The 27,395-nt window shown below is 39.4% G+C and overlaps 1 protein-coding gene across 4 annotated transcripts in view; it reads right to left on the minus strand.

The window, feature by feature from the left end:
• HHAT (hedgehog acyltransferase) overlaps positions 1-27,395 on the minus strand; it is a 153,664-nt gene that overhangs the window by 63,675 nt on the left and 62,594 nt on the right. For all 4 annotated transcript variants that reach the window (XM_071806017.1, XM_071806016.1, XM_065835929.2 and 1 more), the window contains 2 exons: positions 17,326-17,527; positions 2,104-2,248 (listed from right to left, as the gene is read on the minus strand). In XM_071806017.1, coding sequence (XP_071662118.1) covers positions 2,104-2,248; positions 17,326-17,527 — 347 coding nt within the window. The remainder of the gene's footprint in view (positions 1-2,103; positions 2,249-17,325; positions 17,528-27,395) is intronic.

Consider the following 27,395-nt stretch of genomic DNA (forward strand, 5'->3'; position numbering starts at 1 on the left):
AACAAGACAAGCATATCCCTATTAAATTTTTTATGAAGGTAATGACAAAAACTTGAGTTGAAGACAAGCAGCTAGATCATCTCATCTGTCCTTGGGCTAACAAAAGAATGCCCAAAGAGTATATATTGTAGTATTTAGTTTGGTCTAAATATATTGACAAACTGAAATCACCAGAACAGTGAAGGCTATACACAAATTGATTTATCTTTACCTTTTAGTACTGCACTCTCCAAATACACCTCCTACACACCAGCACTTTAATTTACTCTAAATTGAAGACCATAGTTCTGAACAGTCCTTCTGGATTTGACTTTCAATGTGCAGCAATCGTTCCACAGCAGGAAAGCCACAACGGAGCAGGAACGTTGATGCAATAAGATCTCAGCGGGTGTTTCAGACACATGACTTGTCAGAACCATAATGCAGTAATACAATATACTCAGTCATCTGTGTGATCTAAGGATACAGTAATATCAAGCTTAACACTGAGATTTCAACTAGTAGAGTATGAGCTGCACTACGCAAAAGCTTTTACGTTCTAAAAATAAAGCTAATTTGATCAACACATGGTGGAGACAAAGTTGCACTTGACTAAACTAATTTCCTATTCCTATCTTAGACATCCAGTACCTAATACTGAAGTAACTAGATGTACTCAAGCTATATGCAGAGCAATAGGCCAAAGAACTATTAAAGAAAGAAAACAAAACAAAACAAAAAAACCCCACAACACCACCAACCCAAACCTAGAAAAACAATCAATAATTGATCCATTTTAATTAATGTTCCACTTGCTAAAACCCCAGCATTCTGCCAACTGCTAACTCTTCTGAAGAGGAATGCTTACTTTCGCCGTTTATAATATACCAACTGCATTAACAATCCTGAAATGGACAATTTCACTAGTGCTTTTTTTTAATACATAAGAAGTGATGTCTAACTGTACTTCTGAACTTATTCTCTCAGTTGTTTTTCTTTTTACTGAAACTAATAACCAGCTAACTGGGAGGAAACAATTTCAGAGAAAACAAAGCCTTTTTAAGAAAACAAAAAACAAATCTTCTATGTTTTAAGAGCAAAAACCAAACATGAACAAGTATTTCACCCCATCTTCCCAGCCCAATATTAACAAAAAGCTTCACTATATTTTATGCTAAAAATGTACCTTTCCTAGGGCTGTTTGAATGTTGTTTTTTGCTTGAGCTCAGAAGAATAATCATTGAGTTTATGCACATAACTTACTCTTTAATACTTTCATTATTTTGGGATGCTAAAGTAGGACCTTGGAACCTCAGAGCTGAATTTTAAACCACTGCAAGGAACAAGAGGGGGAAACAGTGCATGAAGGAGCAATATACAGTGGTGGTCTTTCTAGGAGAGCACTTCTAGGCACAGAAGCCTATTAGTATTTCCCTCAGTAGGAAGAAATATTCTTCTACAAGACCTTTATTTGATGTTGTGGGTCTCTGGCAGCAATAAGAACCTCAGAAGAAAACTGTTCCTGCTTACATTGAGCTCTGGAAAACAAAAAAAAAAAACAACCAAAAAAAACCCAACAATTGGATTTGTCCCCCGAGTCAGCTCACGGCATAGTGCTCGCTGCATACTACTTATTCAGTAACACCACAGACTGATGCTGTCACCCAAATTCCCCTGTCCTCAATGTCCCTACCCTGACAACAGATCCACTACAAAAAAAAAAAAAAAGGCTTAATTGTTTAATTGCACTGTATTTTGCAGATCCTACTTACTAATCTTCCACAGAATCTATGGGCTTGGCTTTAGTACACCTGCTCTTACTGACATACATGAAATACAGAAAAGGAAAAAAGAATCCAACCTGGCTAATTTGTCACACATTTATTATTTGATCTTCAGTAATTTCACTGATAACTCTCTTCCTAGATTTGATGAAAGAAAAGCAATGTTTCTTTGTAGTCACACAGCCTGCAAAGCTATTTAGATTTTGTCAGACAGTTTTTTAATGGTTTCGAACAGCAACAGAAAAGAAGTTAGCGGATTGAGAGAACGACACAGCTCAGCCCACCCAAGTTAATATTTGGAAAGCTCTGTTATCTAGAAAGCACATAAAAATAAACTTGCCTTCCATAAAGATCCTGTTCCAGTAGATTTTTCCAACGTGATTTCCTCCAAGAAATATTAGATTTGATAAAATCAGCATTGAAGTGCTAACAGATGCTAGGACAGCATGAAGTCGACGACGAATTCTTGGAGAGAAGAAACGCTCCTGAGAGGCGAAAAAACAAGGCGCAGATGAAGTTAACAATCCCCATAATTTTTCAAGTAAGGTTAGAAAAAGAAATTGCAGTTACAATAAACAACTTTTATACAGAAGTTCAAATCCTTATGGAACAGACCCCAAAGCTTTTAAAACATCTAGCAGAACTCCCACCAATGCCATTTAAGTTTGGGTAAGACTTAATGAGAAAGAGGTGTCTTGAATCACAGCTGAGGCTGGAAGGGACCTCTGGAGGTTACCTAGAAAGGTGATCAAAGCAGGGTCGGCCAGAGCAGGCTGCTCAGGACTGTGTCCAGTTGAGCTTAGAATATCACCAGTGATGAAGGCTGCACAACCTCACTGGGCAACCTGTGCTGGTGTTTGATTACCCTCACAGTAAAAAAGTTTTTCTTACATCTAAATGGAATTTCTTGTATTTCACTTTGTGCCCATGGCCTTTTGTCCTGTCGCTAAGTACCACTGAGAAGAGTCTGGCTTTGTCTTCTTCCCCTCAACAATTATGTATTTATACACATAGGTAAGATGCCCTCTCAGCCTTCTCTTCTCCAGGGTGAACAGCCCCAGCTCTCTCAGCCTCTCTTATGGCTGATGCTCCAGTCCCTTCACCATCTTTGTGGCCCTTTGCTGGACTCACTCCAATATGTCCAGGTCTGTTTTGTACTAGGGAGCCCAGAACTGGACACAGATCTACACATTCTCTATATAACGATTTTTTTTTTTAAATTAAATGTACTCATTGATGATTTTTTATTGATGGATGTAAACAGTAATAATATGCTTCTGGCATGGATAATACTATCCAATAGGTTCCAACATGGACTAAGGCACTTCAGTACAAAAGAAACAGCATCAAATAACTTCAGAAGTCATTAATTTTTTGGCTAATTAATAAGACTTCTCAGATTATAGAGTCAGATCAGACCTGATTGTAGCAATGACTCTTAATTAACAGCTAATTTCATATTAAAGAAATGTAAATACACATGCAGTCCCAAACTTTTTTCAGTGCTAATACTACTGCTCACATTTGAGAAGCGTTAAGTATCTGTTGTAAAGTTTTTGCTACTGTTGTTGTAATGATACAAATAATTTATGTCTCTCTCCACCATATACTAGTTTACATTTTTCTGAATCTATATTTTGCATTGTCACCTGAGCTGTGAGTGCAGCAGAGACTGCAAGAAGATGATGAAAGAAGCATGAGAAAGTCTTAGCTTTCTCCAATATTCATTTGTTAGAACAAATTATAAAAAGCATTATAGCACATCACATGGAACTACTGTCTCATTACTGTGTAAGGAAAAATATCTCGGCCCCAGGCTGAAAGACTCTTTACATAAGGCCTGAATCTGCAAAAGACCAAATGCTCCATGTAAAGTGAGGAGCATTTGCCAGGCACGGGAACTAAGGAAAATACCAGGAGCTTCTCAGCCTTCATGTCATAAATGTTGGCTTTACAGAAAACAGTCTTGTGACTGCAGCATGAAAAAAACAAGAGCAGCAATTAATCTTTAATAGCTGCAGCCACAAATTCATGCTCAGATACGTGAAACAACATAAATACATGCTCAAAGCAGACCTAAAAATATATTCCTAGACAACTCAATTGCTAGTTTTGTAAACATCAAAACAAATATTTCAACTGCTAGATTATAAAGTGACAAAACTTCACATAAATGACAGTTACAAGCATAAATATAAGAATTTAACACATTACTGCAAAGCAGATCTCCGGTAAATGGAATGTTAGCCCCAGTCAAAACTATATCTAGTGTATGAGTCAGTCTGAGTCAGCACAAAAATGGGGATAGATCAGCTTCAAGGAAAAGTACTCCCTATCAGGCTGTACGCGCAATATAGCAACAGTCAATCTTCCATACAATGCTAGGAAAAACATGCATGTATGAAAACAGAGAATGACTTTTTTCTCTGAGAGTTCTGGATCAAAACTAAGGCATCATAAAATAAAGGTAGAGAATATAAGATAATTATATAAATATTCACAGACAACAACAGCTCCTTAGTGAAACAACTTTTTCCCTTTCTAGTACTTTGCATCTCCGAAGCTGCTCAAGGACTTCCAAAACATTCTCATCAGTTCATACACAGGCAGAGGATATCTTAAGTTTGTCTAGTCCTGAAATGCACAGTATGAATCCATAGTCCCACATATGAAAAATATATGCCTTTTCAGAATGCTTAAGTGTATGCAAATAGATTAAATCTTTCAAATCTTCCTACTAAATTCATGTTAACAATCAAGTTTAAATAGGGAGCAGTTATGATCATGGTAGCTTGGTCTGTTAAGTGTCACCAAATTTATTCCCTTCTTACACCATGCTAATTAATTCTGATTGGGCTGCAGCTTATCTATAGGGCACAGTCTATCATCGGATCTAACTTTCACTCCCCCTTTGCCTATCAAACTTACCCATCAGCTCTATATATGTTAAACAGTACAAATTAACTGCAGTACAGACCATAAAAGCCTTTTGTCATTTATAAGGTATTATAATCATAAAATCATAGAATGTCTTGAGTTGGAAGGGACCCACAAGGATCTTTGAGTCCAACTCCTGTCCCTGCATAGGACAACCCCACAGTTCACACCATGTGTCTGAGAGCTTGTCCAGTCTCTTCTTGAACACTGCCAGGCTTGGGGCTGTGACACCTCCCTGGGGAGCCTGTTCCAGTGTCCACCACCCTCTGGGAGATGAACCTTTTTCTCATGTCCAACCTAAACCTCCCCTGGCACATCTTCCTGCAATTGCCTCGGGTTCTGTGGTCACTAAAGAGAAGAGATCAGTGCCTGCCGTTCCTCCTCCCCTTGTGAGGAAGCTGTAGCCGCCATGAGGTCTCCCATCAGTCTCCTCTTCTCCAGGATGAACAAACAAAGTGACTTCAGCTGCTCCTCATACGTCTTCCCTCCAAACCCTTCACCAACTTCATGTCCCTCTTCTGGACACTCTCCAGTAGCTTAATATCTTTTTTATCCTGTGTTGCCCAGACCTGCATCCAGTGCTCCAGGTGAGGCCGCACCAGTGCAGAGCAGAGCGGGACAATCACCTCCTGCCCGGCTGGCCATGGGTGCTGGATGCACCCAGGACATGGGTCCCTCTTGGCTGCCAGGGACACTGCTGGCTCATGTTCAACTTGCTGTCAACCAGAACCCCCAGATCCCTCTCTGCAGAGCTGCTTTCCAGCATCTCGTCCACCAGTCTGTATGTACACCCAGTTTAAGAGAAAAACAGTTTAGACAAACACTGAAACCTTTCTGGGTTTTGCTCTAGCTAATTTCCATTAACTTTGCTAGGCATTGATCCAAAAAGCAGTAAACATTTTCCTGAGAGTCTTTGATGTCAATGCAGCTTTTACCCAGCTGTAACAAAGGTAAAAAAAAATATAATCATAAAACATTCTTTAAATGTCTAATGTCATCTAGAAAAAGCTAACTATCAAAGTACCTGAGCAGCTATTGTGCTCAAATTAATACACTGGAAGCATTAATTTACCCATGAAAAAGGACTCAGGCTGGCCTAGATAACCCATAACAAAATTTGTGGTTTGAGTATCTACCAGCGTGTGGATTTTTCTTAATATACAGCAAACTGTTTTCATCAAAGCAGACCAAATTAAAAAAAACTCTCCACATCCACAACTCTTCATTATGCTATTTAATGATTTTAACATGTTCCATTGCAACAATACAAGCAGCTGCTATGGATTTGTGGTGTTTCTCTGGATTTTACTGCTGTCTCCTTCTCTTTCCTCTTTCCTGTTGGAAATATGACCAGAAGACAGAGTGGCAAAAGAGCCCATGGCGTTAAAATGACAATGAATTTGTGGCTGCCTGGGTGAAACCCTTATGTTTGCATCCTTCCTCCATGTTCCATCTTACTTGTAATCTTGCATCAATACTTCGTCATACTTTACTTTTAATAATCATGATGACCCCCACCTTCTCACACACTGTGAATTAAAGGTACTGCAGCATTTTTAGCCAAAAAAAAAAAAAATTAAAAAAAAAAAAAAATATATATATAGTTGAAACAGTCCAAAGACATGTGGCATGACATAGGAGATGACTTACAAAGGTTGGCTCAAGCCACCTTTGCTGCAACTGAATGAAGTTTGGGTTAATATTCCAGTTCAATTCCTGCTGTGCGTGAAGATCAGCCTCAGACATTTCTGTCAGATGTTGGAGAAAAACTCTCTCTGCACATTACTTGGTCTAGCAAAATTAGGTACCATCAGATCTCTTTCAACTCAGTCTTCTCAGTCATCTTACAAAACTAAATTATACTATCATGTAGTGGGGTACTTTGAAAAGTAAATCCATATATTTGTTTGAAAGGGATGGAAGAAGACAGCCATGGAAAGGATTTGCACAGTCCAAACATTCCCATTCCTAAATCCATCTCCAGTTACACGTGCATGTCATATTTAGCCTCTAAGTGAAAACCAAGCCAAAAATTGGAAGCTTGCATATCGGTTGTTTCTTGAGAAAGATAGCTTATGAAGGACAACACGTACCAGAATAGATTGCTTGGGTCAGAATTCAAAGTCAAAGGATTGGATTAGATGATCTTTCAAGGTCCCTTCCAGTCCCTAACATTCTTTGATTCTGTGTGACATGGTGGAAGTTTGAAGTCAGAGAGGATGTGGGAAAAAATAATAATTTCATTTGCTTTGCAAGGTAATTACACCACTGTGAGTTCAAAACAAACAAATGTGGCAGAAGTGGATTCAGACAGCAGAACAATATTTAAAATAACTTCTCTCTAAGATAAGAGCTAATCAATAATAGAGTTGCATTTTTCACTGATTTACAGGACTGTATAAAACAGTATTACTGAGTGGAATGGGGAGATGAAATTAAGGTCCACAAATGTTTTTACTGAATGCATTTTTACCTTCCAGCTAGCCAAAAACAGAGAAAATACTTTGGAGAGTATTTATTTGCATAAGTCATCCACCCTCTCATGTGGAAGTTGAGGAGACACCAAAGACCAAATTCTTTACAGCACTCAAAACTAAGCAGTCCTATAAAAACTATCACACTCAAGTGTCCTCTTACAGAAACGTATTCCCCAGTATTTCACCATGGACCCAATCATACACCTTTCTACAGCAACCATTCTTAACCTCGGAACTGGGGTGCAAGTTTTCCACCATGCTGCAAACCCAGCCTGATGACAGTGTCACACGTGGCATGAGGCCTCGTGTGACAGACATTAGCTGGTTACTTCTTGGCAAATGCTCCAAAGACGGGAAACATCTACGTGTGCTGCATTTGCAATGGATCTCATTTATATAGCAGCTCTGGGACAGATTAAAGCAAACTTCTACATAAGGTCAGTGACATTATCAAGCTTGCTCATACTAAAAAACAAGACCCATGAAAGGGAATTAAATTTGCTGCAACTTAAACAAGCGTCCATCTTCGTGGAGTAAAACAGAGATTCACAAAATTTATTTATTTTTTAACTACTCTTCTAGAGACCTGATAATCTGAGCACATGGCAAAATAAGAGTGTATGATAAAACTGGAGAAGTAGTTGAATATTTCTTATGGGAACATATGCCCCATGGAATAACACTGTCAGATGCGATGGCCAGAGTGACATGAAACGTGCTTGATACTACAACGCTACACAGATTACATTATTCTATTCTCATCTGCCTTTGGTTTTTAAAGGGTCAAAATAATTTAGTTCATTTTTTAGAAAAGGTGTCTTTTCTAAACATATAATATTTATTTACTATCTGTTCTACAGATTTCACCCTCTCCCACTTAAACCTATCAGTCAACTCATCCATAATAAAGATACACAAACCGCACTATTTGTTGTTTTGAAGAAATCAAGCAAGTTAACTACCAAAAATATAACACCTAGTCCTGTATTTTCTTTCACTGCCTCTCCCAGTGTACAAAAGGAGAGTAACTGTTCTTCCTACACTTATTAAAGCTCCATCCTTTCTAATTCCTGAATGGTTTTACTAGAGAAGCAATGCTTAAAAACTAATGTAATGTTGATTCATCTTTACATCACAAAAAAACAAAAGGAAACGTTCTTTGCAATGGTTTGTTATACAGGGTTTACAAGGATTTTGGCAGGGTCAGTGTGGATGTTTAAAATGCTTGTGCGTCAAGTTGCTGCAGTGCAGGTGGTCCCATTACACATATCAGGAAAATGCTCAGAAAAAAATCTTAAACCCCTTGCTGGGGTGTTCCTTTTACCAGTGCAATACAAGGATCTGAACCTTAGGTTTCTTCAGCTGAAGAGTAAGGCCCAACAGAGACCACCCAGTCAATCTTGAAAGCACTTCCAAGTGCCTTCCTTTTAGAAAATGTTCTTAGATAAATGGTGGTCCAACTCTTCAATATCTACCCCTGGAGCCTGGTAATTGCCTCACAACCACAGGAGTAAACACCTCAATGCATCCCCTGAATCTGGGTCATCCGCAATGCGGCCATTTGCCAAAAATAACGGGACAGCAGAAAAACAAGAGCACGAGTGAAAAGCTGAAAGAGAGCGAGGAGCAGATGGGCCGGTGGGAAGGGAAGTGACACATCCTGACTAACAGTTCCTGGTTATTTTATCGATCTGCAGCTAGGAGCACCGAAAACGGAGGGCAGGGTGTGACTGAGCAGCTGGGGGAGCAGATGGGATGGAGGAAAGGCTGAAAATTGTGACAAAGCTCTGCCAAACAGAATGTCAGTTTATTTAATTTTTAAAGTGAGCAACAGAAATGAAGATGGTTTGGGTCCAAGTAGTGGGGCAACTTCCTAAAAATGTTTGCTAATACACACTGTCAATACGTAATAGTGACAAAAGTGTGTTTGGGAGACTGCAGAAACAACGGGAGGGATTGCATGTGCTCATTAATAAAATGTTGGTAGGAGTTACACTGGAAGAGCAGCAGAAGCAAGGGAAAGGCAGCTGATGAGGGGCTGACACGTCAATATAATATGCACTCTGAAGCTGAGGGAGAGATGTTGAATAGGATATAAGAGTAGAGATGGTACCACAGAATTGAAAAGCAACAAAAACAGAGAGTTCTGGTTGAATACACATGCAAAATATCCATTTATGGAATAATCCAAGAGAAACTATGGAATCCCCAGAGCTATAACAGTAACAAGATAAGGTACAGGGCTGAAAGCAGAGTGAACAACATGTGCTTCCAGATCTCATTCATCAACAACTGCCACACCAAATGAAAGAATAAATTTAATTTCCCATCAACGTACACTGTACCCTTCACTAGTCATGGTAATCATTCCTGTTTGCTCCATTCTTCATCTAGCTCTAACCCAGACACAGTTCCCTTTGCTTTTCTTTGCTTTATTTTTCTGGCATTTTATTTTGCTTGCCGTTGTTCCCCCCCTTTGCCCCAAGCTGAACTGTGCCATGAGGTCATCTCCTGTTTCTTTTCAAGGTATATACTTTCTTTGTAAAGCAAAAGTAAAAATTAGCTCCTGGAAGGTTCACAGATGAAGGCGGGGACTGACAACATTTTTCCAAGAGACAGGATGATACAAATAACCTGTAATTCCCTACATCACTCCCCTAAAAAGAGGACCACACAATTAAAATCAAGCAGCTGTCAGTTAAGATCTATTTTCACAAATAGAACTTGTTTCTGAATTTAGGAATAAATGCTATATATAGTATTTGAGAAGATACTCATCTTCTCTATTGATGTCTTACCAAACATTCACTCAAAATCGCTGTCTTGCACTAGCACCAGTTCATTTTTAGATTTTCCAAAAGATCTACATTTATAGCATCTCTCAGCAAACAGCCAACCCCCCTTTCTGTTTGAAGAAAGCCTCCTACCAGCTTGTATGTATGCACTACACTTACATATGCATGTGTGAAAGTTTGACATACACAGAAGTAAATTTCTGTACTGGCTCCTACACTTACTCTTCACCCTCAAAGAACCTGCACAAACATTTTTTTTGAAATGGCAGCTTGTGAAAAGTGTGAAATGAACAGCATTGAAATGCACCATCCTCTTTTCTGCTTTATGTTTAAAGCAGGGAATTTAACCAAGTAATGTCAGCATACATACTCCTATAAATGTGTCTGAGCTCTCACCAAGGAAGACAGGTTGAGAGCACTGTGCACTCTCCTCTGTGTCCAGGTCCTTGACATCCTTATTGTTGGTTCCCATTCTACTCATTCTGTTTCTCTCAGTTCCCTAATTCACAATTTTACCTTTTAAATTGTAATCAAATTGGGAAGGATCTAACTCCACCAATCATTAGTGCTGCATTTTGGTCCTGCCTTTATGGCCCTCCCACACTGTCACTGTGAAACTGTTAACAAGTAAATAATAAGACCGTGATAATCCCCATGGAGACATCTGATAAACACTCTCAGCAAATACAAACCTCGCTTTCCCTGTGGCAAGTTTCTGTAGCCCAAGGCACAGCAGAAAGACAAGAGTGTGACCACTCCTTGGTACTTTAACTCGTATTTCTCTAACTGTTGACATCTACTGTCTGGACTAATTTTTGAGGTGAACAACAGAGGGAGGCTGTATTCACGTAACACTAACAAAGAAGCACATAACCAGCATCACTCTGCCTTCTTCTCGCCCCATAGCATGATTTAGTTGCTCTTCAAAGTGCATGATGGCCTGAGCACCAGAAAACTGCCTGATGTCTCCAAAACAGAAGATCAATTAAATAATGCTGGTAGGTGGGAGAAACATTTTTTTGTTACGACAACTGAGCAGCTACGCAAGGGGTTTCCCAGCTGCCACTGCAGTCTGAAGCAGAGCGGCAATCATCTGGTTAAAGACAGATGGAAAAGCACAACAGTTTCTCCACTGTTGGCATCAAGAATCATACTTCTTGCACAGATCTGACCGGAAACCAGAAGCTTGTAGTCAAAAGGTAGGAAACCATAGAATGTTATCTCTGAAATCTTACTGCAGCCAGATTTGTCATTCACTGTATAAAAGCCTGTACCATATCACATATGCTTGACTCTCTCACAAAACACCACCTATTAGACTCGAAGTCTTTGTTACTGAGTCAAGGGCAAGAAGTTCCCTCAGTAAAGAAAACCAGGGTCAGAGTGCAAGAGTGTGTCTGTGTGTGTCCGTGTTTGGGCATTTTTAACAGGACTCTCAAAATGTTCTGGGATCCACTTCCATGAAGACAACACAACAAGATGGTGGAGAAGAGAGGAAAAAAAAATTAAGGAAAAGCAGAAATGTGGCAAGAATTACTTGACTCAGAATTATTGTTGGCAAAGCTGAAAGTCAGTGGGAAAACCCTAGGATGCATCAGGCAGCCCACATTCACCTTTGATGGTCATTCATCAGCTCAGTACAAAACAGCACCCTGACAACTCCACTTGCTGATTCTGGGTACCATAAACAAAGACCAGTGGTCACAAGTCTGCCCTGGCTGATGTTCACACCTACAGAAAGGAACTTCTGTTGATTTTGAGTCTGAGTACATCTACTTTGGATAGTAGAGATTTCTAGGTAGACCAATGGTATGGCTGAACTCAAGGCTGGGGTGGAGAGCATGGAGGAAGCCCCATCCACTGTGGTCTGGGTTTTGACATTATGGGTGATACCTACAGGATGTTTCAAAAACATGGACCCAATTTCAAAGCAATGTGATTTCAAATTGGCTCTCTCTTTTTGAAACATCTAATGTATCTCAAAACCCAATTCTGTACTAAAAAATGAGAGAATGATTAAGGGACTGCTCTACCTTACGCTCTTACAGATTCTCAGAAAGTGAATCGACAAGCCCAACAAAAGTCTACAGCAAGCACACAAAAAGGTTATTAAAAAAGTATCATTGGCAATGCTTGTCATTTAATTGAATCACCATGATGCAATTAAAATATGTATGAATTACACAAAGCTATTAGTAAAAAAGAAAAGGCCAGACAGGTTTGACTTTAGTAAGTCAGTGATATAAATAGTCTTTCCACCAAATGAAGCAAAATAAAGATTAAAGCCTAGTGTGTGCTGAAGAACAGCTCAGAAGGGTCTGTATTTATTACAGAGATCTTATTAAAGATGCAAGGTGGTCAACAAATCTTGCAAGGTGGTCAACAAACATACTTCCCTTGAATAAATTCCTAATGTTTGGTCAGATCTTGCCTCAGTCAGATGCAGAAGAAAGCTTTACAGGTATCTCATCTTAAGAAGGACATTGAGGTACTAGAGAGAGTGCAGAGGAGGGCGACGAGGCTGGTGGGGGGCCTTGTGAAGTCTGATGAGGAGCGGCTGAGGGAACTGGGGCTGTTCCACCTGGAGAAAAGGAGGCTGAGGGGAGACCTTATCGATGTCTACAACTGCCTGAAAGGAGGTTGTAGCATGGAGGGGGTTGGTCTCTTCTCCCAAGTAACAAGGGACAGGACAAGAGGAAATGGCCTCAAGTTGTGCCAGAGGAGATTTAGATTGGATATTAGGAAAAATTTCTTCATGGAAAGGGTTGTCAGGCATTGGAACAGGCTGCCCAGGGAAGTGGTGGCGTAACCATCCCTGGAGATGTTTAAAAGGCGTTTAGACGAGGTTCTTAGGGACATGGTTTAGTACAAGCCTACTACCCTGTACTGCTTCTGTACGTTTGCAAGGAGGAGGTTCCAAGCAGTCAAATGCCTCCTCTTCTCCTTCCTTTCCTTGGCTTTTTGTCTCTTGACACTGTGCTGCTTTGGGTGTTTTTCAGATTCCCCTCCATGAGACAAATCATCTAGCAATAAAATAACCAGAGGAAGAAAAGCTTTCTGCTGGGATAAAGCACTAGGTCAGCTTAGCAAGGATGCCAGCAGGAAGGCGTGCAGGGGGGAAACTGTGGGACCGCAGGGAAGGGAGGAGAAGGAAATGGAACCTTTCCCCCTCCAACAGAGCGAGCTGTTAGAGCAGCCGAATTCCCTGCTGAACCACAGCCCAGGGATTAAAACAAATTAAATTAAACAGGGAAAAAAAAAAAAATCCACAAAACCAAAACAGACAACCCCCCCACTACACCCAGCTTTCTGAAAGATGTCTAAAATTCTGTTCTCTCTGAAGCTAAGGACCCCAATTGTCATCGATCACATCTCCAGTACCCAAAACAACAGTGATATTTTAACTGTAGAGACAAATGTCTAGAGTTCATTCCTCTGGGGGAAAAAGCTTAACATACGAAGCAAATCTAATCTAACACGCTAACCTAAAACACAGACATCATACAAAATAGTTCTGCTTTTGCAAAGAGAGGTTAGGAAGACAATTACAGTGTACTGAAATGGACTTAATTACTGCACCTCGTTACAGCCATAAAGGAAAACGTTGAAATCAAAGTATTTTATATTTAAAAAACCAAAACACTTACAGAGACAGTAAAGATTACTTTAAAATAAGCCATGCTTAAAATAGGTTAGTTTCTCACATTGAATTGTTCATTATATATTTAGTTTCTTACTAAATAAAGCTAGAAATAAAATCTTAAACTAAAAATTCATCACAGCATAATTTTAGAAGAGAGATCTTTATGTGTCAATTTAAAAAATGCTTACTAGACTGAATGACATATTTCCACTTTACAAAAGAATTAAGAAGATAAATGTTGCCATTTCAGTTGAGATTAAAACATTAGTTTTAATAATCTGCCAACTTTGCTCCCTTTGCTACATCATCTTTAGGATGATTTCCAAGTATTTCTTTTTAAAAAATCCATAGATTTAAAGATGTTGTCATCTATTCTAAGGTTTAAATCATTCTAAATCTATTTTTATACTAAGATCTAATTTCTTGTATAGATCTATATATTGTTTTCCTTAAGGAAAAATATTAAATCACTGGAAGAATGACAACCATTAGCATTTTCTTTCAGAAATCTGACACATTATTTATTAAAAGTCAATACAAATTTTGTCACTGATTTTGAACGAGTTACTACTGGAGTTCATCTGTAATGAATTAATATAGAATCAGTGAAACAAAACGCTACTTTGCTCAGTACTGGTCTAAATATCTCATGAAAAATGTAAAACCAAAACAAACCAATCAAACAAAAAAAGCAACAAAAAAACCCACCCCAAACAAACACCAAAACAACCAAACACCACCACCTGATAAGAACAAAATGAAACTTGTTGACTTTAATATCAAGTTCCCAGATATGCCCTCGCTTATGATGCATGGCAGTTATTTTGTTTATGCAAGATGTTTTAATGAAAAGACAATATTACTTACTTCAGTTCTAATTTACTGGTATCTAACAAGTAACCTCTAGGGGAAAAAAAGAGACATAGATAACTTCTCACAACACAATTCACTGAAACATGAAAGTTCAGAGCGGTGTAAGCTGATAAGTACATAAGAAGGAGCATCAGCTCTTCCAGAGCTGAAATCAGGAAGCCAGGCAATGGTTTGCAACCAGTACAAATGAAAAGTTTCGGATCCCATTTTTTGGGTCAGGAAATTTACTATCTTCAGTTTATATGCTGATGCAGTTTATATGCTGATTTCATGAGCTGATTTTACTTCTCACAAATAACGCCCATGCTTCTTTGATCATTCTAGTTCAATATGCCTGAGATGACATTTAAAACCTGCTACACTGCTACAAAAGTGTTATTTACCCATATTGTGCTACGTTTCAAGTGCTGAGATTTAAACTACCATAAAATCTGCATAAATATAGGGTCCAATTCTTTATAAATATATATATATTCTTAGGCAGCACAAGGATTCGGTGAAGGACGAGACTCAAATGTGCTTTATTTAGATTTCTAAATCTTCCATTTGCAAGACAACTGAGACAATAAAGTAGGGTAAAAGGAAAGCAGTTTTGAGATTATTCTTGTTTTTCTTTGTGATCAATTTATCTTTAAAATGATAGCAGAATTAAAATTCAACTTATTCTTCGATTTTTAAAAAATATTTTACTAATTAAACACCTCCTGCTCAACTGAATTATGTAACTCAACTTTAACAATGATATATGAGGAGGTTTGTTAAACAGAATGGATTAAATAAATCATAAACCTGTGTTCTTTATTTTTTCCAAAAAATCATCTGCTATTCTGGGGAGAAAAATAAAGCTTCCTTTTCAAAAAATAGCCTTCAAGAGCCAACACGGCGAGTGAAAGACAAGAATGCAATTGATTTCAGCTTGTCAACAGATGAAATTTAAGTAAAAAACCCATCTCACAGAATGGGGTTCTCAATGCCATGGTGACTTGGCTTGCAGCACACCTCTCGCTGAGACAAGACTATGGGAATGCTTCTAAAAGCCAGATTACAAGAGAAAAGGGGAAATTTATACAGAGCATTAGGAATTTGCAGTTAACTTTAAACATAAGTGACGCTTTGTAGGGAAAGTCCCATCACTCCGTCCCTTGATAAGGAAGGATCAAAGTTCAACAACTCATCTCCTCCCCTCAGTGTTAAAGAAGAATATGGGAGTTTGTCAGAAGAGTGAGGAGAGGGCAATGAAGGGTAGTTTCCAAAGACTGTAGCTCATGTTGTTGTAGAGAAACCTTCAAGGCATAAGGCAAAGCGTGACTTGGCCATAACCAAATGCAGCAAAATCAGCCCAACACACTAATTCAGATGCCAAAACTATTCATATAAAAAATGTTTGCTTCAGAAATATTTAAGGAAGAGATATGAAAGTGCCTTCTAAGGAAGGTCTACAGCCACGTTTCCAAACAGAAATGGAAAACAAGGGAAATGGAAGACATTGGATAGGCCTTTAAAAACACTGGATGAAAACGAAGGGGATGAAGGACTAAAATGCACTTGGTTCATTGTTACAGAGTTAATTTACAGAAATAAAGAAGCCTATTGCCAACATCAGTTAAGTGTAATTAGAAGTATGTGTTGGAAATTAATCCAACACATATAGCTCCACCTTCATAATGCCACATCCTTCTCATTTCCATGGTATGTAAGCACTTAATCCCTTAAGAATTTGTTCAAAGTTTCTGATGCAGTGGCATCAAATACAAAAAGTCCTTTTCCTCATACAGCTGGATGCCTAAAAAACTTTGTCCAAAGACAAACGCATGCAGCCGGCCAGATGGTGAAGCTCAGTTTCACCCTAGAGGGAGGATTAATGGATCTGATAAGCTCCTTCTCTAGGAAGGAAAAAACCTGCTTTCAGACTGCCACTGAATTCGCAGTGATGGACAGTTGGATGATAGAAGGTAGCACTGGCTGTTATTGGTTCCTGAATTACTTAGCTGTATCAGTTGCCACACATGGGATGCCACAACAGTGAAAACTGAGATGACTGGGATGGAGAACAAGCATAATTATTTGAGCATCAGGACTTCATCAGCCTGCACAGTGAGTCACCACCACTACAACACTACATTGGAGTATGAATTCTGTGCACTTATCACTACTAAAGAAGCAAGACATACGAATTATTTATTCTTACAAACAGTTACTAGAAGATTTGGGATCTAACAGTGAGCAAACCTGCAGACTAAAATGACCATCAAAATTAAAATAGTCCTTTTTGCATATGATTGTGAGCTAAAGACAATCTGTTCCTTTGGAAATGACAGCATGAAGGTCAAAAGCATAAGTAAAGTGAAAATACCAGAGGTCTTCAGAGCAAAATAATATTTTCTTTACTTTACTCTTTAAAGATTTCCCGGTGTAAGCTTGTTCCCAGATGCAAGCAGCTGCTACACATGCATTTGTCCAGGAAACACATGACTGGAAATACACGCTCCTAATTTTAGTGAAGATTAATATTTTAAGGTTACCCTGAGTGAAATCAGAATACAAATGTTAAAACTGCCTTCTCTTCAGCCATATACAATGTGACAAGCACTTGCTTATTCCAGGATTGCAGAGGATGCTTTTAAGACCAGGCATAATTCAGTGTTTGCTTTGCTGGTACTTTGCAAAATTCTAGTTATATGGCTTACCTCAAACACTGGAGGCTGGGCAAGGGAATGCTAACTTTTATCTGTCACCCATGACTTTTAATCTAGATTAAACCAACCTAGTAACCAGGAACTTCAGATGAGCATGGAGCCAGGAAACAAGAATATGAAATGAATAGAGATCCAACTTACAAGCAAATCTTGAATAAGAGGAATAGAAAGTATCCTCTTGATGCCATTTTCCACAATTACTCCAAGCCAATTAAGCACACCCCAGTACCACAGGTAACTCTGTCCTCCGTGCCAATAGCTCACAAAGGCAAAAGTGAGGGCTGTGGAAAAGAGCATTCCCAGCAGACTGGACTGAGACCCTCCCATCGGAACATAAATGTACCTGTAGGCGAAAAGACAGATAAGCAACATTATTAGAGACTTCACAGAGATCTCAGAAAAACATCCACTACAGAACAAACTTGTTATTTTGTGGCATAAAAAAGGAACTTGAATAATTATCTGACGTTATCTGTTTACTAGAGCTTGCCCTAGTTTCTGTAGACCATTTCATGAAATATGTGGATATGCCACTTGGCAAAAAGACAATTTTGTGGTCACAGGAACTCCGCATTAGGCAAATGTATAGCACAAACTATATTCTGAAAATTGCAAGACAAATGTTCAGGTTTTTTAAACTCCAGCAGCTGCAAGTCAACTTACATACACAGAAATTACACGTAATCTTCATGTGAATTCAAATTTATAAGACTCTTAAAAAATGTAAAATATTATATGAAGTCATATATGGTCATAAACGATAGAATGTTTTCCATTTGGCAGAAATGTGGACACATGCAAACATATTTTATTTGTAAAAGCTTATAATTTCTTTCATTTTAAGTCTTTCATTAAAAAATACAGGAACTGAAAATATTTCCTATCTGGTTCCCACATTACACTCTCAGGATCATGTCTGTCTAATGACCTTCAGAGCACATGTAACAAAAATAGCCAAAACCTATATGAAGCTCCCTGCATGCTATTATATTCTGTATTTAAACTGAATCCAGGACTCAGAACCTCAGTCTTTAATTGATCCTTATAAGTGCCCAGAAAGCAGAGCTCATTCAGTCAAAATACTAGACGCAATGGGATTCTGAAAGGTGACACTGTTTTCTGGGTCATTTCACTTCCTTCCTACCTAGAGAGCGACATCCACTCCTGGCATTTTCTGAGTAAGGCATGGCCAGCATTTATCTGAAAAAGTCACATACTTCTGTCAACACTTTGAAGAAGCTCATCAGGCCGCTCATGCTTAGTGGTGAGGAGATGCGGTACATGAGAACTGCTGGCGACAGTTCTCCTCAGCCATCACTCCTTCAGTATAACACGCTGTACTCATATTTGAGACTATCCCTACTTGCTGAGATAATTAAAGGAAATTTTTTGAAGTCAAATTATCTCTGGTTATCAGTTTTTACATTCAGAGATAAATACTAGCCCAAAAATTTAAAAAAAAAAAAAAAAAAAAAGGTTCAGTTTAGGTTGGTCCGAACAGCTTTCACATTACCATGCGGAGAAAAACAGGCTGTTTTCTGACTTTTAGCATTCAGCACCAGCAGCAAGATAACTGAACAGCGATAACTCATAATTCTGACGAATGTTCAAAGTCAGTGAAGTTTTAGCTCCTAGTGAGGCCCATGGCAAATGTGCAACTGAAATTCGCTCACGCTGTCCTTCTTCAGGCAGGCCTTCACAAGGAGAGAAGCCCAAAGGAGTCACATAATCTTTACTAACACTTCAACCTTCCCCTCCAGTACTGTGTAGGGTCTGCCTCCTTGCCTGGAGGAGAAGTGCAAAGCAGAAAGCGACGCCTCTCTCCTTCCCTGCTAGCTGCCGTGAGAAAAGAGAAGGAAGGCTGGCTGCCATTTCTTGTCACAAGGCCACCAGCCGCCCTCAGACCGCGTTGTCTCGCCTTCCACTGTCAGGGCATCCCCACTGGCAATTTTAAAGTAGGTATAAAGGACTGATGGATGTTGAGTCATTCCTCTCAAGCAGCATGAAGAGCAATTCTGTATTTCCCTGTGGGTTTTTTTTTTAATGCATAAAAATTGGTGAAAAACCCAGTATTACATTACAGAATACGTCAGGAAAGAAAAAAATTGTTATCTCATCATCCACACATCATATCCACGTCATGTTTTCGTGCTTACACTCTTACAGTGGCAGGGCTGTGTACAAGCAACTCAGCGAGCAGCCAGGGCCAGATCCCGGCTCCACGCCAGCACTTTGTGCTTTGAGACTACCGAAACTGTCTTGCAAAAGAACCACTGCAAAAGCCCTTGTCATTACAAAAAATGCACCTTGCTTATTTTTGAGCACTGTGGTAGTTTAGAATCTAATTTCTCAATACTTTCCCTGTGTGTTTTCACAGAAGAGTACTCATTTGGTTACAGAAAGCTACATTTACGCTACAGTGTGAGAGAGGATAAACCAGTGAACAGTATTACTAAGCCAGATGACAGAAGCAGCATGTTACTTCTGTGTTATCATTTACAACACAACACACACTTTGTAACTAACGATTTGTTGTAGTTCAGGGCCAGCCAGCAGCTAAGCCCTGCACAGCCCCTCACTCACCCCCCCCCCCCCCCCCCGGCAGGATAGGGAAGAAAAGGAGCCTCTTGTAGCACATGAGTTCCAGTTCACTAACAAAATCCCTGAGGAGAGATGGAGGGAGGCAAGGAGAGAGATAAAGCAGCAATGGCTACTACAATTTGATGTCCTACATATCTGCATGCTTCCCAACTTTTTTCCTTTATACCAATACTACCGTCTACCTGCAGTCTATCCCACAGTACTTCTGTACTGCGATTAGAAACTCAGGGCTTACACAAACTGAGAGGTTGCTGTAGAGCATGCTGATCTGCTGCGCCATATGCAGAACAGTATTACATAAATATCTCATTTTAAGCTTCCACACAGCTTTTAAGACTATTTCCATCTCTAATCACAGAAAATCCACAGAAAAGCTCAAAACCCCCAGTTCGGGGACTATTAGCACATAAAAGTAATCACGGGTCCTCATGGCAGACTAACACGACTCAAAGGAACACCCTCGTAGCGGAATTTTTAACAGCTCATAAGCAGATTACACATTTACCGTAGATGTGCAGGAAGGCAGACTTAGCTGAAAAACATGGTGCCAGCCTGCAACAACTTTAATTTAATTCATACAACCACAGAAAAAGAAAACACAACAGTTATATGGTAGTCAGTGAGCCAAAGACAGATAAAGAAAAGCAACAAAATATTTACCAAAGAGAAATTAATGTTAAGGCAAATAGATTTGAGGATGATAATTGGTCAATGTCCCTCCAGGTTATTTTAGAGGGATAGGTAATGCTGGTCCCCCTTAAGATCCATGAAAATTACAGACAGGAAGATTAGACCTGTGGAAGATGCTTAGTATCAAAAAATGCAGGCCAGGTGAGTATTCAAAAACAAAACATCAACTTTAGGGTTCGAAAGCGTTCAATCCCTGCCAAAACTTCCAAGGTGCAATTTAAAGGTGGAAGAACACAGAGGCTTTCTAGGCAGGCTGTCAAAGAGGAACTCATGAATGCCACAAGCCAGGTTTTGCCAAGCACTCCTAGATTGGCTAGACCTCCCCTAATGACAACAAGGAAAAGTACTTCATGTTATCAGAAGAAAAAGTTGTGCATATCAGATGGAGAGAAGAGAACAGGGAAGAGAACTCCATGTAGATTAAGTATCTCAAAACATCCGGGGTGATTTGAGGTACATGACTACAAGTAAATATTGAGAGAACGTTATATAGTAAAAATTATTCGAACACACACCTGACACGACTGAACATTCTTAGCGTTCCCCTCCCAAGGCAAAGATACTGTTAGTCTTTACCATATTTCCATGGGCTCTGTTCTGATTTCAAACTAAAACTTATATGCTATTAAACATGTTGTTTTCACAAAGCATAACTGTGTATGTGTCTTCTGAATAACCAAGTGCATTACTTTTAGTCCCACTTACAGTAGCTTAAATCAGCTTATCTACAGTCAGCAAGCTGTTCCATTTACACAACTTATCTTAATTTTAACTCACTAGGTGAACATTAGAGAACTGGATAAAATATGTAAATGGTACCATTTAAATCCCTAAAGTAATGCAAGCACAAACATAATAGCTGAGGTATTTAAAAGTGACATTTACTTACAGAGAATAAGTTTTAAATCCAATAACCATTTTGTTAGTTTTCTTGAAGTGGTAATCTACAGAACAATCACAAGAGATCTGACAATCGCTCCCTTGGAAAACACATTGTTTCTTTTCTTTTCTTTTCACGACATCTACCTTATAAGGTTTTATTCTGATAACTTTAGAAAACCACTAAATGAGCATTTGCAACCAGTTCAGAATCACTCTGAAGGGCTTTTATTTCTTGAGGCCCGAATACACTGCTCTTACTTCCACATGCATGCAATTTTAAACACATTTAAGTCTTGAAGGAAATGCAAGTAAAGCACCTGTTTAAATGCTGTTCAGTCCAAGGGCTTTTCTTTTGTATTTTATTTCAGGGAACATTAGATGTTCAAAATTCCAACGTCTCTCTAAATTTCAAAGCCTTCAAGGGTTAACCACACTGTTACGTAGCCAACACAGTAAAAGTTTAAAAAGTAATAATAAAGTCTCCCATCTTAAATCCCGACAACAGAATTAGTTTGAGATTCTGTACAGTGATGGTGTCCATTTGTGGACACATACACAAAGTTTCATCTGGGCAGCATTATGCCTGGACAATTTGACGCTTTAAGTCAATAAGAAGTTCTTCACCATTAGTTATGAAATCAATGCTCAATGTGAGCCAGAACAATTTTGAGGATAAACTTAAATAGCCAAGTTACCATACATTTTGTTTCTAAATTATCCCAAGGATTGTCACCACAAAAGGGATTTGGTCGAAATGAAAAGTGTGGTAGGACATAGGGTAAGAACTAGAGGGGAAATCCCTCTGGAACTGGGGTTTGGCTTCCTTCATTTATTTATTTGTAATCCTGTGTTTTCTTTTTGTGTCCTTAAACCACTGATTTCAAACTTTTTCTCTACTGCATTAAAAAAAAAAAAAAAAAATCAGGCCCAGTTCTGCAAATGGTTACTTCTGGGTGAGGTCTTACAATTCCCGTTTTGTCAGTTCAAGCTTTCACTGACTTGGATGGAGCTACATAGAGTGCGTAAGTAAAGCACACTTGTAAGCCTTTGCAAGACTGGGCCTTACATGAATAAATCTGTTTTAAATCACAGAAACATCTCCTGTAAGCAAGACTTTGAAGGCTGAGCCCCACATATTTGCACCAGAAATAATAAAAAAAAATAACCAGAGGTATTTGAAATATCACTTGGCAAAATTTCCATTACAAGAGGTAAACCTTAATGTTACTGTGAAACCCTTTGGTTTTTTTTACATAGTCTAATAATTTTGCTGGGCTGTTGGAAAAGCTTTTTAAGCTCTGTAAGATTCTCTCACCTCAGTAGCTTAATGCGATGTTTTAGAGAGACCCTGCCAAATGCAGACCCTTTAAAATATCTAAGTTAATGCTGGTCTCAGGCAAACCTTGTTAAATTACCACAAAAATGTTTAATGAGGAATTAAATCCATTTGAGTTACAAAGCATTAATGAGAACACTCATGCGCAGGAACACTCAGCTTTACAAATATGACCTGAATTTTGGTTCACTGTCCAGTTGTTAGCATGTTTCCTACCAAAGACTGAGCGTGCAGTTTGCTACTAAAAATCTGCAAAGCGTGTAACGTATTTTTCTTCCCTTGCATTCAACACCAACACAAATGATCCAAGTCCATATGTCAAAGGGCAGATAATTGGGAAATATTGAAGAAATCATTTTGAATTCACTCTTCCGAGGAAGCTCATGTTTTCAAAGAGATTCATTTAGATTAAAATTTCATTTGAAAATAAATCATAATACTCCCTTTTAATAGAAAAAGTTTTATTCCTGATCGGCTGCTGTGTTTAGTTTTCTCCCAGCCACACCTAGATGAGAAAGACCCTGCCTACCACCTGTGTGCAGTCAAATGCAAAACTACCAGTCAACTATCTTTGATCACAACGGAAATGGGAGACGTTCCAGATGACCAAAGAGCCCAAAAGACTGCTTAAATCACTAAGTCCAAATTAGGGCCTTGTTTTTTTGTTTGTTTGTTTTCCTGACAGTAGGAGCTGATATGTTACTGCCAAAAGAGTGGAGAGTTAAATGCCCACAGATCAGCTACTGGGCAGGGGGTCTGTGTTCCCAGCTGGCTGATGGGCTGGGAAGCAGCCACCGCCTCCTGCCTCCTCCCATGGACAGTCTGCAGAGCTCCCTGAAGCCGTTCGGAACTTAACTCTCCTTCAGGGGCCCAATTCATTCCTGATACTCACAATACACCTGCCATGTGCTGATAATATCTAGGCTCAGCACGAAGGGCAGCAATCAGGCTCTGCTCCTTTGAAAACCTGGCTCCAGGAGGGAGCTATTAATAGCACTGTCACTCTCTGCTTAGAAAATGGTAGAGGTCAGGCTCTTTGCCAAGGAGACCGACATATCTTTTCTCCCAGAGGAGTGCTCCAGCTGCCTGTTACCAGGCTGCCACCAGGCAGAAAAGAAAATGAGATTCAGAGACTAAATACACAAGAAAAAAAGTCTGTGGCATTACCCAGAGATATGCAGAGATCCCACTCCTGCTTTCTGCACCGGGAATTGCTCACGGTGCACTAAACAATCATTAGACAAAATACATAGGCAACACCATGAACAAAAGAAATTTCCCCCCCTGCCTCATGTGCATGTGCTCGCCACACAAGCACCTGCTTGCTTTACTTCTGACTCTTAAGCTGGAGGGCCCAGCTCAAAATTCAGAACTCTGCAAATCTGCACCAGAGGCTGAATAGGCATCATTTTCACACACAAATAAACACTTTGCAACAAACCTCTTGCCTTGCCATCTCTCCTCTCATCATAAGTGTGCATTCGCAACAGCACATTTTACAGTAGTTTTCAACTACAGCTAAAGCAACGGAAACCAATTCTTCCTGTGCATGTGTCTGCCCATATCAAACTATTTGTGGTTCAGTCAGTGAAAAACTGTTAGCTAAGTGTCATTTGTTGCTTTGACCATGCCAGGAATAACCTGCTACATTTTCTCCCCACTTAGAAAGCTGCTTTAAATTCCACAGGTGTAAGCATAAGCTATTTAGCCATCCTGCTGATCTTAGTACACCTGGTACATCAGACAAAATGCAGATGCGTCCGCATCTGTGGATTCAGATATTTAACTCATCACCATCCACTTAACAGCTACCTTTTCCAGCACATCTCTGCCAAAGGAGTGCATGAAATGTAGTCACTACAATAGAGTCTGTATTATCTTCCCTATTAAAATATTTTTGCTTAGATACACTGTGATAAAGTTAAACAGCCCTCTGCAGTTTGCTAGGTAACAGAAAAGATTGTTTAACCTTCACAGACCCCTTTGTGAAGAGCTTGATGATTCTTTTGCATTTATATATATGTATCACTTTACACACAGGCATATCAAAGGGCTTTGTTAGTATCCACAGACCACACAGCAGTTTCACCGAACCATGCAGTACCTTTGCCTCACTGGGCTGTGTAGTTCTACAGATAAGCAGAAATCAAGGCATCAGAAGAATTTCACCTGGCTACATCAGAAATACAAATTTTTGTGAGACCAGAATAATGTTTGAGATCCAAAGTTCCAAACTCAGTGAAGACTCAGTAGTGTTACAACCTTCAGATTATAAGCCAATATCAGAAAAATGTACTTCAAATGCATCTCTGAAACAAAGTGAAGGCATGTAATTAATGAAAAGAATAAATGTAGAAGAGATGCTGCTTAAATATTGCAGGAAACCTGATCAATAGCAATATATCTGCTTAAATAATGAATAGGGTTACATATTCCTCCAAGTTGTATGTGCACAATTTAGAGAGTTAGACTTTGACATTATTCCAAGCTGAGTAATTCACTCACCTCTCCTGAGTTCACATCTCTTAGAAAATACTGTCTGCAGTTCTGGGAAAAGACTATTTATAAAATACAGCCAAGGCATTGAGATGTCTAGGCAAAGCGGGGATGACTTACATTAAGATTATACAGCACCTCCCACACTAAAGAACTTTTATACGCTCTCCAGCCTGTGTCAAAAACCCTTCAACCACCAGTAGAGTTAAATCCTCTCTCATGTAGGGTACAATTCCTATTTATCAGCCCAAATCAGCATTGTCTGTTATATAAGTGAGAATGGATATAGAATTTAATTAAGCAGAGTGCAGCAAAATGTTTACTTTTTTTGAAGCAGCGCCCTTGAATAACAATGACCTCATTTTTTTCTCATTTGTAAAAAAGCATAGACACACTCTGGTAACACCAGTCAGGAACATGGTTCAATCCAGGTAAAACTTAAGTGGGAAATGTCTTGGAATCATAGAATGGTTTAGGTTGGAAGAAGCTTTAAAGATCATCTAGTTCCAAGCCTCCTGCCATGGGCAGGGACACGCTTCTTTCGATGCAGCCCAGGACAAAGTTGGTTTTCTTGCCTGCGAGCACACATTGCCAGGTCATGCTAAGCTTCTCATCAATGAACATGCCCAAGTCCTTCTCCTCAGGGCTGTTCTCAATCCATTCTTTGTCAAGCCAGTGTTTGTGCTTGGATGCCTTGACCCAGGTGCAGGACCTTGCACTTGGCTTTGTTTAACTTCATGAGGTTTGCATGGGCCCACCTCTAAAGCCTGTCCAGGTCCCTCTGGTTGGCATCCCTTCCCTCCAGCATGTCAACCGCACCACACAGTTTTGGTGTCATCAGCAACCTTGCTGAGGGTGCTCTCTATCCTAATGTCCATGTCACTGACAAAGATGTTAAACAGTGCCAGTCCCAATACCAGCCACTGAAGAACGTCACTCATCACTGGTCTCCATTTAGACACTGAGCCATTCACTGTGACACTTTGAGTGCAACCATCCAGTCAATTCCTTACACAGCAAGTGGTCCATCTGTCAAATCCATGTCTCTCCAGTTTAGAGCTAAGGGTGTCACGGGGGACAGCGTCCAATGCTTTACCCAAGTTTAGATAGATGACGTCACTTGCTCTTCCCCTATCCATCAATGCTGTAACCCCATCATAGAAGGCCACCAAATTTGTCAGGTGCTTTTTTTCCCTTAGTGAAACCATGTTGGCTGCGGCCAATCACCTCCTTATTTTCCATATGTCTTAGCATAGTTTCCAGCAGGATCTGCTCCATGATCTTGCCAGGCACAAAGGTGAGACTGACTGGTCTGTAGTTCCCCCTGTTTTTCCTTTGTTCCCCATTTGAAAACAGGGATGATATTTCCCTGTTTAGTTCCTGTGAAGACAGCAGTGACAGAGCTAAACAAACCAGTATGATTTAAACACACAGCAACAAATTATCCCAATGCAAAGGTTAATAGTTGAGTAAGAAATGCTGTAGCTATATCCAGAAATTTAAATATATGTGTAAGGAAGGGAAAGAAATGGGGAAAAAAGAAAAGTGCATGCTCAAGGAAAAAGGATCAGTAAAAGCCTGTCAGGGAAAATCATCAGTTAAGGTATCACAGACAAGTAAGCAGAAAACGTACCATAAATTTTCTTGTCCTCCTACACCACTTAGCTGTATATCTGACCAGTTGTCTAAGGGTAGTCTGATTGTTAGAAAGAGCGAAAAAATATTGTGTGATAAAAGAATGACTTCTCTGCATTAATCTTCACAAAAAGCCCAGAGATGCTGAATCAACAAAACTAGCTTTAACTGGGAAGTACAAATGTAGACCAGAAAAGGTAGAAAACAGGTTAAAGATCATTAAGACTGTCAGCAATATTCCAACCAGTGTTCCTTCATTCAATTATCTGAAAAGTATTCAAGGAAGCATCTGGTTTACATATTGGGTCATCAGTGATTGTTTTTTCTGTTTTCTGCTTCTTGAGATTTCAACAGACTGTAAAAAGCAAAAAAACTGTTCTTTCTTCAAAAGTGGGGGGAACCAAGCAGGAGCAAGAAAACCCCACTCAGCTTGGGAACTGCCTAACAAATTCCTGGGAGTGCTTGGGAACAGGCTACAAAACAGCAGCTTGTGCTCACACCACCCTTAGTACTTCGGGCTAACCAGCTAAGAAATAGCACGTAGCTTCAAAGAGTTAAACAGACACAGCAA

The sequence above is a fragment of the Patagioenas fasciata genome, chromosome 3 (assembly GCF_037038585.1).
Source record: "Patagioenas fasciata isolate bPatFas1 chromosome 3, bPatFas1.hap1, whole genome shotgun sequence".
NCBI classification, from domain to species: Eukaryota; Metazoa; Chordata; class Aves; order Columbiformes; family Columbidae; genus Patagioenas; species Patagioenas fasciata.